The sequence below is a fragment of the Chaetodon trifascialis genome, chromosome 18 (genome assembly GCF_039877785.1).
Source record: "Chaetodon trifascialis isolate fChaTrf1 chromosome 18, fChaTrf1.hap1, whole genome shotgun sequence".
Classification (NCBI taxonomy): Eukaryota; Metazoa; Chordata; class Actinopteri; order Chaetodontiformes; family Chaetodontidae; genus Chaetodon; species Chaetodon trifascialis.
Window position 1 is genome coordinate 20286530 of NC_092073.1, and position 12981 is coordinate 20299510.

Consider the following 12981-nt stretch of genomic DNA (forward strand, 5'->3'; position numbering starts at 1 on the left):
CACATACATGGCTATTTGTCAAAGTGTATCTTTTTCTTTGTCTTTTGGCCTTTCATCCAGACACAAACGCACTCGTCGGCACTGAAAACAGAGCATTTGGAAAACAACTTTCAGGGTGAAGAGACTGAGAATCTCTGTTTGCAGTGTTGACGTGTAAACGGGGAAAACTGACCTTTGAGGATTTGAATGATTGAACTTTACAACTTTAATAGATAATTCTTCAGCCTTCGGGCAATAATTCTCACGCTTCCTGCTGCACTTGACGGCAACACAGTGGACAGCTCTGATGTAGCTCAATATGTGTGAATAGTAACGTAAAACTAGGACAAGCAAGAATTTATTATATTTATTCATTCAAAATATATTTTTTTATAAAATGGGAAAGAATTGGGCAAACTCTGACTGTGGCATCTGGATTTTGTGGAATAATATGTATCATATTATAACTGTTAAAGAAAATAAATGAAATTTAAAGGTATTAAATTTCAACAATTGTCTAAGTCAGCCCATGAAATTACCGTAGTCGTCTTTTTCTTTTATAGGAAGTTCTCTAGTTCAACACTTGGTAGCGGTAGTGCTCCGTTTGGTTAATTTTAAAACAGAAGAAGAAGAAGCGCAACCCGGAAGTTTGTCGCACAGTGCTGACGATTCTTTGCGTTGAAAGCGTCTCTAAAAGAAAACCCATGGTCCTTTTATATTTCATTATAAAATGTTCAGTTTTCATGCAGTGTTAAGCATGAGTAAGGGCGGTTAGCTGCGCGACGAACAGCGGGCAGACGGAGTGATGGAGACGGCGCAGTTTGCTTCCTTCTGCCTTCGAATAGCCCACTGATGCACTATGATCCCGGTGCCTCTTCTGGTGTGTGTGATGGCAGCCTGGTGTGCTGTCTACCTCACCGACACACTGCTGAGGGTGAGTATGTTCTTGTTTCTCGATGTTGAAGAAGATATCGGCCAACAGGTATCATTAAGGGGTAAATTGCTGATAGCAGAGAAAGAGAGGCGTTAGCCACCCAGATTAGCCGTTTCGTTAGCCAACAGTTGTCTCAGTAATGTGCTGTGTTTTCAGTTTAGGGGTTCAACGCCCACTATTTTCCAGTTATTCTTATGGTACTGTTTACTGAAGTAACCCACTGGCGACCTGTCTGCATGTAAGAACAAATGAGAGGCTCAGAAATTGCCTTCCCCTGGTGTGCAGCTATGCAGCTAGCTTAACCCTTCTGCAATTTATATGGAAACTGGAGTTAGCCCCTGAAGTGTTCACCAGAGGAAACCGTGAAAACAGTGTTGGATCACAAACTGACAAGAAAATGCGTGACTGGTGAAAGCTAAAATAAGTTTCAGTGCACTGCTGGAAATGCAGAAACGTGATTTGAAATAAAGCTGAAATGTAAAACTGCAGCACCTAAAGAAGCTAAGATGAATGTTTTTACAGCAGCGAGGTAGAATAAATGTAGAATAGAAGCATAAATGGCCAAATGTATGATAGATAAACAGAGACAGACAGTGAGTGTTAGCTGTCTTGGTTAGCAGAATTTAGGGAATCACAAATAATTGATCACAAAGCAGCCAGAATAAAATGAAGTACAGGTAATTGTTCAGCGAGGCCAGTAGGAGAAGAGTTTGTGTGATTGTTGAGATGTGCTCACTCACAGATGTGACCGTGTGGTGGAGTGAGTTAAGGCGAAACTAACAGAAACCAGCAGGCAGAACAAACCCACCGCTGAGAGCAAAGTGTTCTCAAACCTCCTGCAGGGTTTGTTTGAAATTCTTTACGGCGCACGCAGGAAAAAACAAGTAGAAGTACACCAAGGCCGTCCTGAAGACTTGTAAGGTTTTTGTGGACGATGTTTATTCTCACCCTGGTTTCATGCTTCAGTCGAAAGGAGCTGCACACGCTGTAAACACGGCAGTGAATCATGGAGACTCCATGAAAGAGGACCCGTATCTGTAGATTTTAAGCTCGTACTGAAGTAACAGAAACACAGTGATGTTTTGAGGTGATTGCACACTAATGAAAACACACTTATGAACGTCATATTCCATTTCTGCCAGTAGATCCCATTAAATCCAACATGCTGGTCCTTTAAAAGAAAGAGTGCGTTCTCAGTCACAACATGTAACAACATGTCACTGTCAGTCAGTGTTAGCTTCACAGGCAGTTAACGATGGATTTGAAGTGATTACACACATTGCATATTATTTTGTTCATTTTTCATATCATATAATTTGGTCACTGTCGATCCTCCATGAAAATGTGTGTTTATTTAAAAAAAATATGTTGGTCAGTATGTCATCAACAGATATTTTAAACTCTCAAATATCAGTGTCTGTCAAGTGTCACAGGCTCTACACTACGAATACACTCTGAGATAAGCTTTCCCACTTTTCCGTCGATTCGCGCAGTCGTCAGTGACCCATCGGATCAGCTACGAGTCGTGGTTGGCGAGTCGAGGGCTGATGCTGTCTCCTTTCCACGTGAGGTGGCAGACCGCCATGTTCAACCGGCTGTTCGCCTACTGCGCCCGCATCAACCCCCGAGCGCTGTACCTGTGGTGAGGATTCACCTGTTCTCAGATAAATTCATCACATTTGTCGCGTCATGCGGTACGGCCAGATTGCGCTGATGCCGCCGTTGTATCAATATTACCTCTCCCAGGTTCAACGGCGGTGTGGTGTTTGGTATAGCCGCCATGCTGGGATCAGTGGTGCTGCTGACGAAGACGCTGCAGCAGACTCTCGCTCAGATGACCACGGACAACCCTCGGATAGGAGGACAGCAGGCCCTGCAGGTGGTGGTGCGTACACGCCGAGCTGGGCGCTTATGTGTTTTTCTAAGTACTAATTCACACCAGGGGATTGAAAATGTGAACACATGAACGGACGGAGGATGATTTGCATCTCTTTTCAATGTGCGCGGTCAGAGATTAACTGGAGTTCACAACGTAAACGTCCTTGAACGTCCATACAAAGTGTGTGATATTCAAACGAGGGGCGACAAATGCCCCCAATTATGAAGAGGGCTCTTACTTAGCAAGTAAGCTTAGCTCCAAGTTTGTCGTCCTGTTCGCTTTTTATTCATCGAGGTGTCAAATAGCCGCGCATTAATGCGAGCGCTATCCCAGAAGACCGCTGCAGGTGATTCATGGGAAGCTATTAGTAAGGCATTTATGACTGAGTATTCAGCCTGGAGCGGCACAAAATGCACCACAGGGCCGGCGGAGGAGGAAAATGCAGACCACACAGAAAAACATGAATGAATTAATGTGAAGAGGCAAACAAAAAAAGGAGGGGGGGTTTAAATAGATGTTGGTGATACAAATTATGTGTCGTGTGGGTATATTTCATCATAGTTTCATGAAATTTCCTCCTAAAATTGATTAAAATGTCCATAAAAATGAGATCAAAGAGGCAGAAAAGTCTCTGGTGATGTCCCCGCCGCCTTTCCGTGTCCGTCTCAGTCGTGTGTTGCTCTTCTTTTTCTGGTGTCGGGCGTGTCTTCAGGTCCCCGGTGTCAATCTGCCCACCAATCAGCTGGCCTACTTCTTCATCGCCCTGCTGCTCAGCGGCGTCATACATGAGCTGGGCCACGCTGTGGCGGCATTGAGGTAAGACACACACACACATGTTCCCATGACCCAATCTGTTACCATGACAACCACCAGAGTGAAGCGCATCCAATGGCTGTAAAGACCGAAAAAATTGTGTAAATACACAAGGGGGTTAAGGGATGTTTGATATTTAGTGATCTTTCTCAGGTGCTTTGTGTGTCCTGCAGTGAGAGCTCGTTATCCTCTGATTTCATCTGCAGATGTCTGACTATGATGTGACACACATGAATGCATCAAAACATGTGCTGATACAACATTTCTCCATCCAATAATAATAATAACAACAGACTCATTTGCTTAGTTACACTCTTACACAGAAGCCAGGTTTTCTGCTACGTGCTTATTTTGGAGTAACAAGCAAAGTTACTTAAGATAAGATAAGATAAAAGTTTAATGATCCCACACCGGGGAAATTAAGTTGTTACGGCCAGCAAAGAATTAAAAGATAAAGATAAAAAGGATACAGGATAAAGAATAAAGCATCAACTCTGTATGTGTACATCATGTATGAATTGCACTTGCATAAGAAGAACTTTGAATGGCACAATTTACATAATGTACAATATGTATAAAAATACTGTTCCCAGTGTGGATAATAGACACAGTGTTTGTACTGTGGCCCAGTTCAAAAACAACACAGCGAAGTACAAATTGCAGTAAAGTAAATAAGAGTTCTGGGTGTTTGATGTGGCCTCTGTCACTTCTCTGGACGTCTTTTAACGTGTGACCTGTCCTCCGGCCGGCAGGGAGCAGGTGCGGGTCAACGGCTTCGGCATGTTTGTGTTCGTGGTGTATCCCGGTGCGTTCGTGGACCTCTTCACCACGCACCTCAACCTCATATCTCCCGCTCAGCAGCTCCGCATCTTCTGCGCCGGTAAGATGATAATCCTGACTGTTTTCCCAGCTAATGTGATCGCAGCTATTAATCCCAGTTATTAATCCCAGTTATTTGAAGCATTTTGCTAAACGGCGCTTTCTGTTTTGCCGGTGAAGGTCACGCTGAGGTCTTTCACGTCTGAACACCAGACAGCTGCCTCACATCAAATCATTTCACTCTGCAATTAAGGAAATTAGATTTTAATGAATTGATTGGTGGAGCTGGCAGTTATTCACGCATGAATGCGACTGATGTCTCCTGCAGGCCACCATAGGGTGCCACTTAGAGTCTGATTATTTTCAGTGCAGTCTGGTCAAGAAGAATGCTGCAGTTAAGAGGGCGGTTTGAAGCAGGAGGAAAAATGCTTATGTGATACAAATTACTGCAAAAACAATATTATATTAACACTCGAGAGGGAAAGGGACACTCCCCTGTTTGTCTAAAATCAAGGAAAAGAGGCTAAAACTAATGACAGAGGTTCAAGTTGAGTTTTTATTTCCTAAGGTTTGATATAAAGTGTAGTAAAATTAGCTTTAGCAAACAGCGAAATGCTGCTAGAAATCCAATCAAAAGGCAAAATATGGCCACCATGAAAAGTGAATTTCTGTCTCTGCATTAATTATGAATTGTGCTCCAAGTTTGTCGAGTGACTCTTGTTCTCAATCATATTTCTTTTACTTCAGTTTATCAAGTTAAATTGTCTCCACCCTGGTGCTAATAAACTAATGCTAACGTGTTAGCGCTAATTTAAGCTAGTATGACAGTTTGTGACGGTTTTGTGCTGATTTATGTCACTTTTACTGTTGCTGATGACCCGCCATGGTCTGCTAGTATGAGTATTACAGTGATATGTTCATCTTTAACTCAACACTGACCCTAAACCTGTAGGAAAAACTGTGTCTCGTAGAATGTGGTCTTACAGAGGTGGTTTGATCTTGGGGGCGACTGAATGATCATAGTAATACTGTAGTAATACTGTAGTAATATTATAGGAACACCACAGGCTGCAGTGTGTCTCTCTTCCGTGACTATACGTTGCTGCTGCTCTCACTTTGTTCATGAAGGTGACTTTATAGAGTACACAGGCTGCAGTACAGGACAGAACTGAGTATTTATAGTTTGTATTTTAGAGAGTATTAAAGGTCCAAGATGACGTCGACAGAAGGAACTCGTCACAGTTTCATCTGCTGCTTCAGCACCACGGACAGCACCATGCAGGGCAGGTTAAACAAGGCCATTTGGACATTTTGCTAAATAGAGGGGTGGCAACCCCCCATCCCACCCCCAAATCACCTACTGATTACCCACAATGCTCCCTCAGCTGTCCATGATATCCCCTGCTTCCACGACTCTCTCGCTAACCAGAGACCAGCCGTAGGAATTCAGCATTTCAGTTCTTCTTCGGTGGATCTGTCAGGGAAAAGCAGCGATGATCAGGATGATTTGGTGGCCAAACTCAGATGCTCATGACTCCATCAGTGTGTAAGAGCACGACACTCGAAGTGTAAAGTTGCTAAGTTGTTGCTGCCGTCGGGAGCCTTTAGAGGGCAGCGACGAGCTACTGTAAAACCCTCTGTGTCTTTAACCAGGTTAAAGATTCCTGCAGGCGTTTCTTCTGCTTAACGTGACAAGAAAATAAGTGGGGTGGGTGACTGCAAGCACCACACTGAGACGTCCAATCAAGTCATACGACAAAGCAGAGTGGGGGAGACAAAGATGCTATTCCCATCAGGGGAGTGGTGACATAACAGCATGCAGTGTTTATTTATCTGCGCCTCGCTCTCTTTCCACAGCGGCCATCGCAGAGGGGTTCCCTCACATAACATGTTTATTATTTATTCCTGGAGAGATAGGTGATGCAACTTTAATCGTTTGTTTACTGTAGAAAGTCAAAGTGGGGAATATGTGTGCCCTTTAGGCCTAAAATTAGACTTTTATGAGTCATTTTTCCTCTTTAATTTGGATGTAGTTACAAGCAGGGCCTGCATTCTTCAGATTTCTTTCCCAGGAGCTCCTCAGACGACCTTCAGCTATTCATTTTCTCCTCTCAGACTTCAGCGCAGCCTGTTGCTCGATGCCGCCGTCAGCCGCATTTGAGTGATGGCTCTGCATGTTTTTTATGTTTCGGGAAAAATAAGATCTAAAAGCCGTGCCTTGGCCTCATCAGGCAATGAGAAATTTTCCTCGTGGTTTTGGGAGACCGACTGTGTCATCTTGCATAATTAAGATGGTACGGAGGGTTATTTATAGTGAGCAGTGGTAACTGTTCTGCCACGACATCCTTCAGTCCCAATATGTGGAGAGCGTGTTATAAATGCTTACAGTGGCTTCAGTCTAACACTCTCAGGAGCTTAACTTGATCAGGTTCATGATATTTACACTTTCAGGATTCTATTTGAGAACTCTAAATAAGCATTTTTTTAATACTTAATACTCAGTAAGTAAAGCAACTATCAAATTAAAGTCTTTGGAAATCATTTCAACTTCATTTCAGCGTAAAAATTAACCCGAACAAACTAATTAAAGGACCGGTGTTTAGGATCTGGTGGCCCCTAGTGGTGAAGTTGTAGATTGCGACCAATTGAACGCCCCTCGCCTCTCCCTCTACTCTTATTTTCAGGTGATTATGCACTAATGAAAACATAGTTAGGAATATTATATTCCACTTTAGATGGCCAGAAATCACACACGGGGTCCTTTAAATAAATGTAAACACTGAGAATGTCAGATTAACAGGAAGTGATGTTTGTGTGTTCTCTGCAGGAGTGTGGCACAACTTTGTCTTGTGCGTGGCAGCGTTAGCCTTCCTCTTCCTGCTGCCCGTCGTCCTGTTCCCCGTGTACTCCACCGGCGGCGGCGCGCTGGTCACAGAGGTCGTCCAGGTCAGTGCAGCAGGTCACTACAGGTGAGTCAACGTGTGTTGACTCTGAGAGGGACGTTTTCTCCGTGATGGGACTCATCGCTCGTCTGTCAGAATGGGAGCAGCTGCTTCGCTGCTGCGGCGTGTTTTCCAATGTGGCAGAGAGTAATAACCTTTATTTATCTGACTAATCTGACAGGGCGTGAAATTATTTTTCCCATCGCTGCCCCCTGCACATTCATACAGTGAGTAAATCAGCCACAGTTGCTTGCTGGAGTAGTCTGTTGCTCAAGGACTCCTTGGCAGTAGTTGGCAAGGAAAAGCATATTTGCCAATCCACGTCTCCACCCGGATTCTCCGAACGAGTCCAGGATTCAAACCATAAAACCATCAAACTTTGCTTTTGTGACCTTTGGGCCTCTCGAAGCGTATTTCAGTGTCCGCCTGTGTCTTTGGAGCAGGGCTCTGCGGCTGACGGTCCCCGGGGTCTGTCAGTCGGGGACATAGTGACGGGGCTGGAGGACTGTCCGGTCAGGGGGGTGGACGACTGGAGCCGCTGCCTCTCTCACCTCTCTCACACTCCGCAGACCGGATACTGTGTCCCCGTCGCCAGCCTGCAGCCCAGCTGGGCCCACGGTCGAGGTGAGTGCGCCGCTGTGAGGGCGCCGCTGTGAGGGCAGCCAAAGGTTCGCTCCAAGTCTGAGCGAGACATTTTTTAAGCTCTCATGAAATGAAAACTCCTCCACTGTGGTGGCTCATGCTTTATTTTCAGTGAAATTCAGAGTCAGCAGTGTGAGCCTGGAAAACAGACTCATTTCATTTCTTTTCTTCATTTCAAGTGGCAAATTCCTTAAAAACTCTGTTTCCTGCTTTAACGTTTCACTTGCTGTATCACCTCCGTCTGCTGCCTAAACATTAAAACAGGTCACGCCACAGAGCAGCAGCGGGGGCTGCGATTGGCCGTGTGTGAGGTCAGAGCTCAACAGCTGGCCAATCAGAGCTTCTCCGTAGGCTGTAATTATCCCAGCGGCAAACATTAGGCGTCATAATTCATCAATAAACGTCCAAAATACCAAAACTTCATCAAGAGCTGCAGTGATGAGCTGATGAGTGGATCCACAGAACAATAATCTGAAACTGTTTTCATGATAAATTTATTGTTTGCTCAGCAAAAATACCAGATGTTCTCTGCCTCCATTGGCCAGCTGAATATCTTCAGGTTTGGTTGGTCGGTCGGTGGGCGCCGTATGCTTTCGCAGGAGCGCGCCTGGCGTCATTTGGGTTTGTCCCCTGCTGTCCAGTCCAATGAATTGAGAAAAAAGAAATTAAGGCAGAGAAGAAGAAGGACTGTCTGTTTCGTCGTGTCCAGCAGACACTTTAGAAGCTGCTGACTCTCTTTTTCTATATATATTCATATAGGAATTCCCATCATCTGCGTGTGTGTGTGTGTGTATTTATATATATGTAGTTCTTTCAATAAAAGTTTACTTCACAGCAAATTCAGACTAAAGAAAGGTAGGTCCTGCTGACGTGCGAGGACAATAATCTCAGCTAACGTGTCATAACGTGTCTGATACTCTGTCCTCGCCTAATCAGCCCCCGCAGCCGACGTGCGTGCAGCGTGACGCGCCTTGTTTTTGTGACTCTCCGTCTTCCAGCCAATGGCGCGAACCGTCGTCTTCTCTCTCTTCCAGCTTTCAAGCGTTTGGATGGAACGATGGACTGCTGCAGCAACAACAGCCTGACAGACCTCTGTTTCTCCTACATGAAACCACAGGGCAGGAACAGCAGGGAGAGAGAGGTGATGCACGCACACACACGCACACTCACACGCACACGCACGCACACAGGTCTGACTGCTGCATCATGTGAGCAGATTTCCATTTCTTTCAGACAGTCAAGCATATTTATATTCCTTCCTTTTTTTTAATTCAGTTCCTTTTTTTCCCCTTTTGTCCTCCTTTGTGTGCTACTACATGAGTCAAACCCACAAAAAGAAGAACATTTCTTAATATAAACAAAACCACAGTGAAATAAAACAAGTGTCTGTCTGTCGCTTCCTGTGTGTCGGCGGCAAAGTATCACACATTTTGCGTGACAAGGTCAGAGTCCTGGAAGAAGACAGCCGAGGAGATAACCGCCGTGATAGATGGAAACAAGAAGGAGAAGTGCGACGTTAAAAGTGCTCTATCGCAAATGGAGATAAATGAAGAAGAAAACAAGGCGCCACGAGGAAAAGTCAAACTCTTGAAGTCAGAAACGATAAATCCCCACTGACCCCTCTCACATTTCTTCTATTTGCACCCCCCTGTCGCCCTGTGGCTGCAGTACGCCTGTATGCCGGTGCGTAAGATGGTGACGGGGACGCGGGCGTGTCGTAGCGACGACGACTGCGCCGCACACTCCCACGCCGCCAGCGTCTGCGTCACGCCGTCTCTGGAGAACCAGACTCGCTTCATCCGCGTCACGCACCTGCCCGACGCGCACATGCTGTTTGTGGGGTACCCGCCGCACCTTCAGTACGCTGGTACGTACACCTCCCGTTTCATTTGATCTAAGCGCAGTTGTAAGGTGTAATCTGTGATAGAAGTATGTTCGGCCTGAATTCTTCCTGTAAAGCTGCAAATGATATTTCCTTTTTTTGTAAATATTTGAGCAGAAATGTCCTGTAATTTCAGATAACAAGTCACACCCGAGACGAGGCTCGTATCTGTCATAGTCACATAATTGCTGTTTACAGTGTAGATATTGTTGTTGTTTTCTTGTCTGCTGCTGTCACAGAAGTGTCAAAATGATCAAAGCGGGCGTCTTCCTGTAGTGATGAACTGTCCAACCACACAGTGTTTGCATGAATTCCTGCAGTGTGACTGCATCAACCTCCCGTGTTTTGTCGTTTCCAGTGAGTCTGACCAACTTTGTGCCCCGCTTTGGTTTCCTCCACCTGGATCTGCCCGTCTTCTTGGAGACCTTCTGCAAGTATCCTTTCATGTTTAAAGCTCTAATCAGGTGATGGATGTTTGAGGGTCTCTTCATCTGTCACAGTGGCTAACTCGAAATTTAAACAGATGATTTTACTTTTTAAAGGACGGGACAGTCAAATATGTCCTTGGATGACAAATGAAGGTCTGCACTGACTGAATGATGAAGAGCAGGTCCAGCTGACGTTTGTTAGTGTTAGCCTCCATAAGCTGCCGGTCAAACTGCTGAGTGTAAAGGTGAATTTCAGCGCCTTTGTTTTCAGCTTATTAGTAGAAATAAGAATTTAGTATTAAGTTATTTATTATTTATTAGTTATTTAGTTTTTTTTTTTTTTCAAGCATTTGTTGCCTCAAAGTTCACAGCTTGTTTCACAGTTTACTGATGGTGTCTTGAGAGCAGCATCCAAAAAGCACCGATGGGCACCTCCTCCCTCATCGGCTGCACAGACGAGCTCTTTGTCTGCGAACAATAGAAGTGCCCAGAAATTCAAACGTGCACATTATTGCCTCCGCTGAGGAGGATCTGCATTTGGTTTGTCTGTTTGTTTGTTCGTCAGCGGGGTGAAGATTTTCCTGATTTTCATGAAACTTGGCGGGAGGTGTGCAGTGTGGGCCGAGAAGAGCCCGTTAAATTTGATGCAGATGCAAATTATGGGACAGATGACAAACTGCTTTTGTTAACATTGCGACATCAGTCAGGCTTGGCGCAATAAATGCTTTACATCTTACGCTCCATTAGATGGTCGTAAAGCTCAGTGGTGATGAAACAAAGCCAAATCTAGACTCCACATCAGTCCACATCCTCAGGTCAGCCTCAGGTAGCCGACACATGTAGCTGAACCTTTGGCTGCAGAGCTGCTGCTACCTTTGAGCTGTTTCCAGTCACCTCTGTGCGGCTCAGCTCAGCGTCAGGGTGGATAAAACCAGACAATCTCACCACTCGGTCGATTTTGTGGTTCTTTTTGTCTTTCGATTTTATCACATGGTCTTTTTTTTTAACTAACATGGACCAGAAGTTCTTAAGTCACCAGCTGGACAAACTATCTGCTGATGAAGCTCATGAGCAGTGTGTGTGTGCATCTGATGTTTCCAAAGATGAGGAATGAATTTAAGCTGTTTTAATCGCTGGGTGTCATCTCGTATTCCCTTTAACTCCCCCGTCTCTCAGATACTTGGTGTCCCTCTCCGGCGCGTTAGCGGTCGTAAACTCGGTGCCGTGCTTCGCCCTCGACGGTCAGTGGATGATGAACGCCCTGCTGGAGGCCACGCTGGTTACTGTGGTAACGGACCGTCAAAAGCGTGAGCTGATTGGCTTCTTCCTGCTGCTGGCGGGCAGCGCCCTGCTGGCAGCCAACGTGGCTCTGGGCCTGTGGATGGTCACGGCGCGGTAGCCACAGCAGTTCGCAGCTCTGGGAGAACACAAACGAAATGAACAAACCCGTGTGGACTGAGAGTTCTTCTCTGCGGGTGCGTTTGACACGTGTGGACCTCTAAACTGTGAACACACAGGGAATGGACTGCGTCACACCCAGCAGCGCTGCTCAAAGCCAGCCGAGCAGAGTTTGACTGCCTTCGAGGCGTCACTGGACCACCAGGGAAAACCATAAACAACTGACTTCCACCTTGTTGCCACCATATACACAAAAGCACGTATACAAATGAATAATGCACTTGCTGTAAAGCACTGTCCTAAGTGACTGTTTACAAAGACCGCACAGTCTTTCCAAATCTGAAAATCTGCACTCGGTTTTTGAAGGGTTCGATTCCAAAATGCCATATTTCCCCCCTCTGGAGCGACAGGGAGGTTTTGTCTGTCTTGGCTTCGGTGTGTTACAGAGAGAACAACTTGAATGCAAGCCATCTTTGGACAAAAACGTTTCAAAAGCCTTCATTTTATCAGCGAATGCATGGCAATACTTCGACTGTATATCACTGTTAGAAAAACTTTGCTACCTAATGTTCCTGTTTAAAAAGAACTGCCTCCTCCTGAGCAAATACATGAATCAGATGATTAAATTAAAGGACTCTGAGTCATTTCTCTACAGGTTTCTTCAGTCGAACCAAGTGTCTTTCTCGTCCTCGGGCATTGTAGTGGGACAGCAGGTTTCTTAATGGACTTCTTCCCACCTTTTCTCAGAGTGTAAGTACGGCCTGTCACTGTCTGTGATCTGAATGGTTGGAATAAATGGCTAATTTTATTGAAGAGCTCTCTTAAAAGCTGTTATTAATAAAATGTGCTGTTTCTTTACCTGCATTGTCATTTGGGTCTTGTAGTCCAATCCAGATTTTTTTGCATCAGAGCAGAAAACTGTTCTGTGGTGTTAAATGTTAAAAGTTACTGCCTGACAGGAGCGAATCAAAGGTCACTGCAGGGCTTTCTGCTGCACATCACAACTGTCCCAGAACACACTGTGCAAGAGACGCGATCACAAACACATCCACGCCTGCTGCACAGGCCCTACACGCAGTCCAGTTCAATGCAAAAGACTTTATTTATCCCTCAAGGGGCAACTCAAGGCAAGCAAGCCTCCAATTAATGTATCTGTTAAGATAATATAAGGCAATATGAAGTATGTCTTCACAGGATAAGTCAGAATTGTTGACAAGTACTTTAATAAACACCTAAAACTGTCTTTATATTAACTGCATGTGGTG

At 45.1% G+C, this 12981-nt stretch overlaps 1 protein-coding gene across 1 annotated transcript; it reads left to right on the forward strand.

Moving 5' to 3' along the window:
* Positions 1-607: 607 nt before the first annotated feature.
* mbtps2 (membrane-bound transcription factor peptidase, site 2) lies at positions 608-12584 on the forward strand. Its single transcript, XM_070986516.1, has 11 exons — positions 608-913; positions 2407-2555; positions 2660-2798; positions 3505-3608; positions 4358-4485; positions 7252-7370; positions 7810-7990; positions 9043-9149; positions 9677-9875; positions 10249-10324; positions 11495-12584. Exons 1-11 carry the CDS (start codon positions 839-841, stop codon positions 11715-11717), a joined length of 1500 nt encoding a protein of 499 aa, XP_070842617.1. The 5' UTR covers positions 608-838; the 3' UTR covers positions 11718-12584.
* The last annotated feature ends 397 nt before the right edge of the window (positions 12585-12981 follow it).

Bases quoted from the DNA above. Each gene is read 5' to 3' on its own strand.
- mbtps2 (XM_070986516.1), top strand. From the start codon at position 839: ATGATCCCGGTGCCTCTTCTGGTGTGTGTGATGGCAGCCTGGTGTGCT. The intron at 7,371-7,809 runs GTCAGTGCAGCA...TCTTTGGAGCAG, and splicing joins TGGTCACAGAGGTCGTCCAG to GGCTCTGCGGCTGACGGTCC. The intron at 7,991-9,042 runs GTGAGTGCGCCG...TCTCTCTTCCAG, and splicing joins CAGCTGGGCCCACGGTCGAG to CTTTCAAGCGTTTGGATGGA.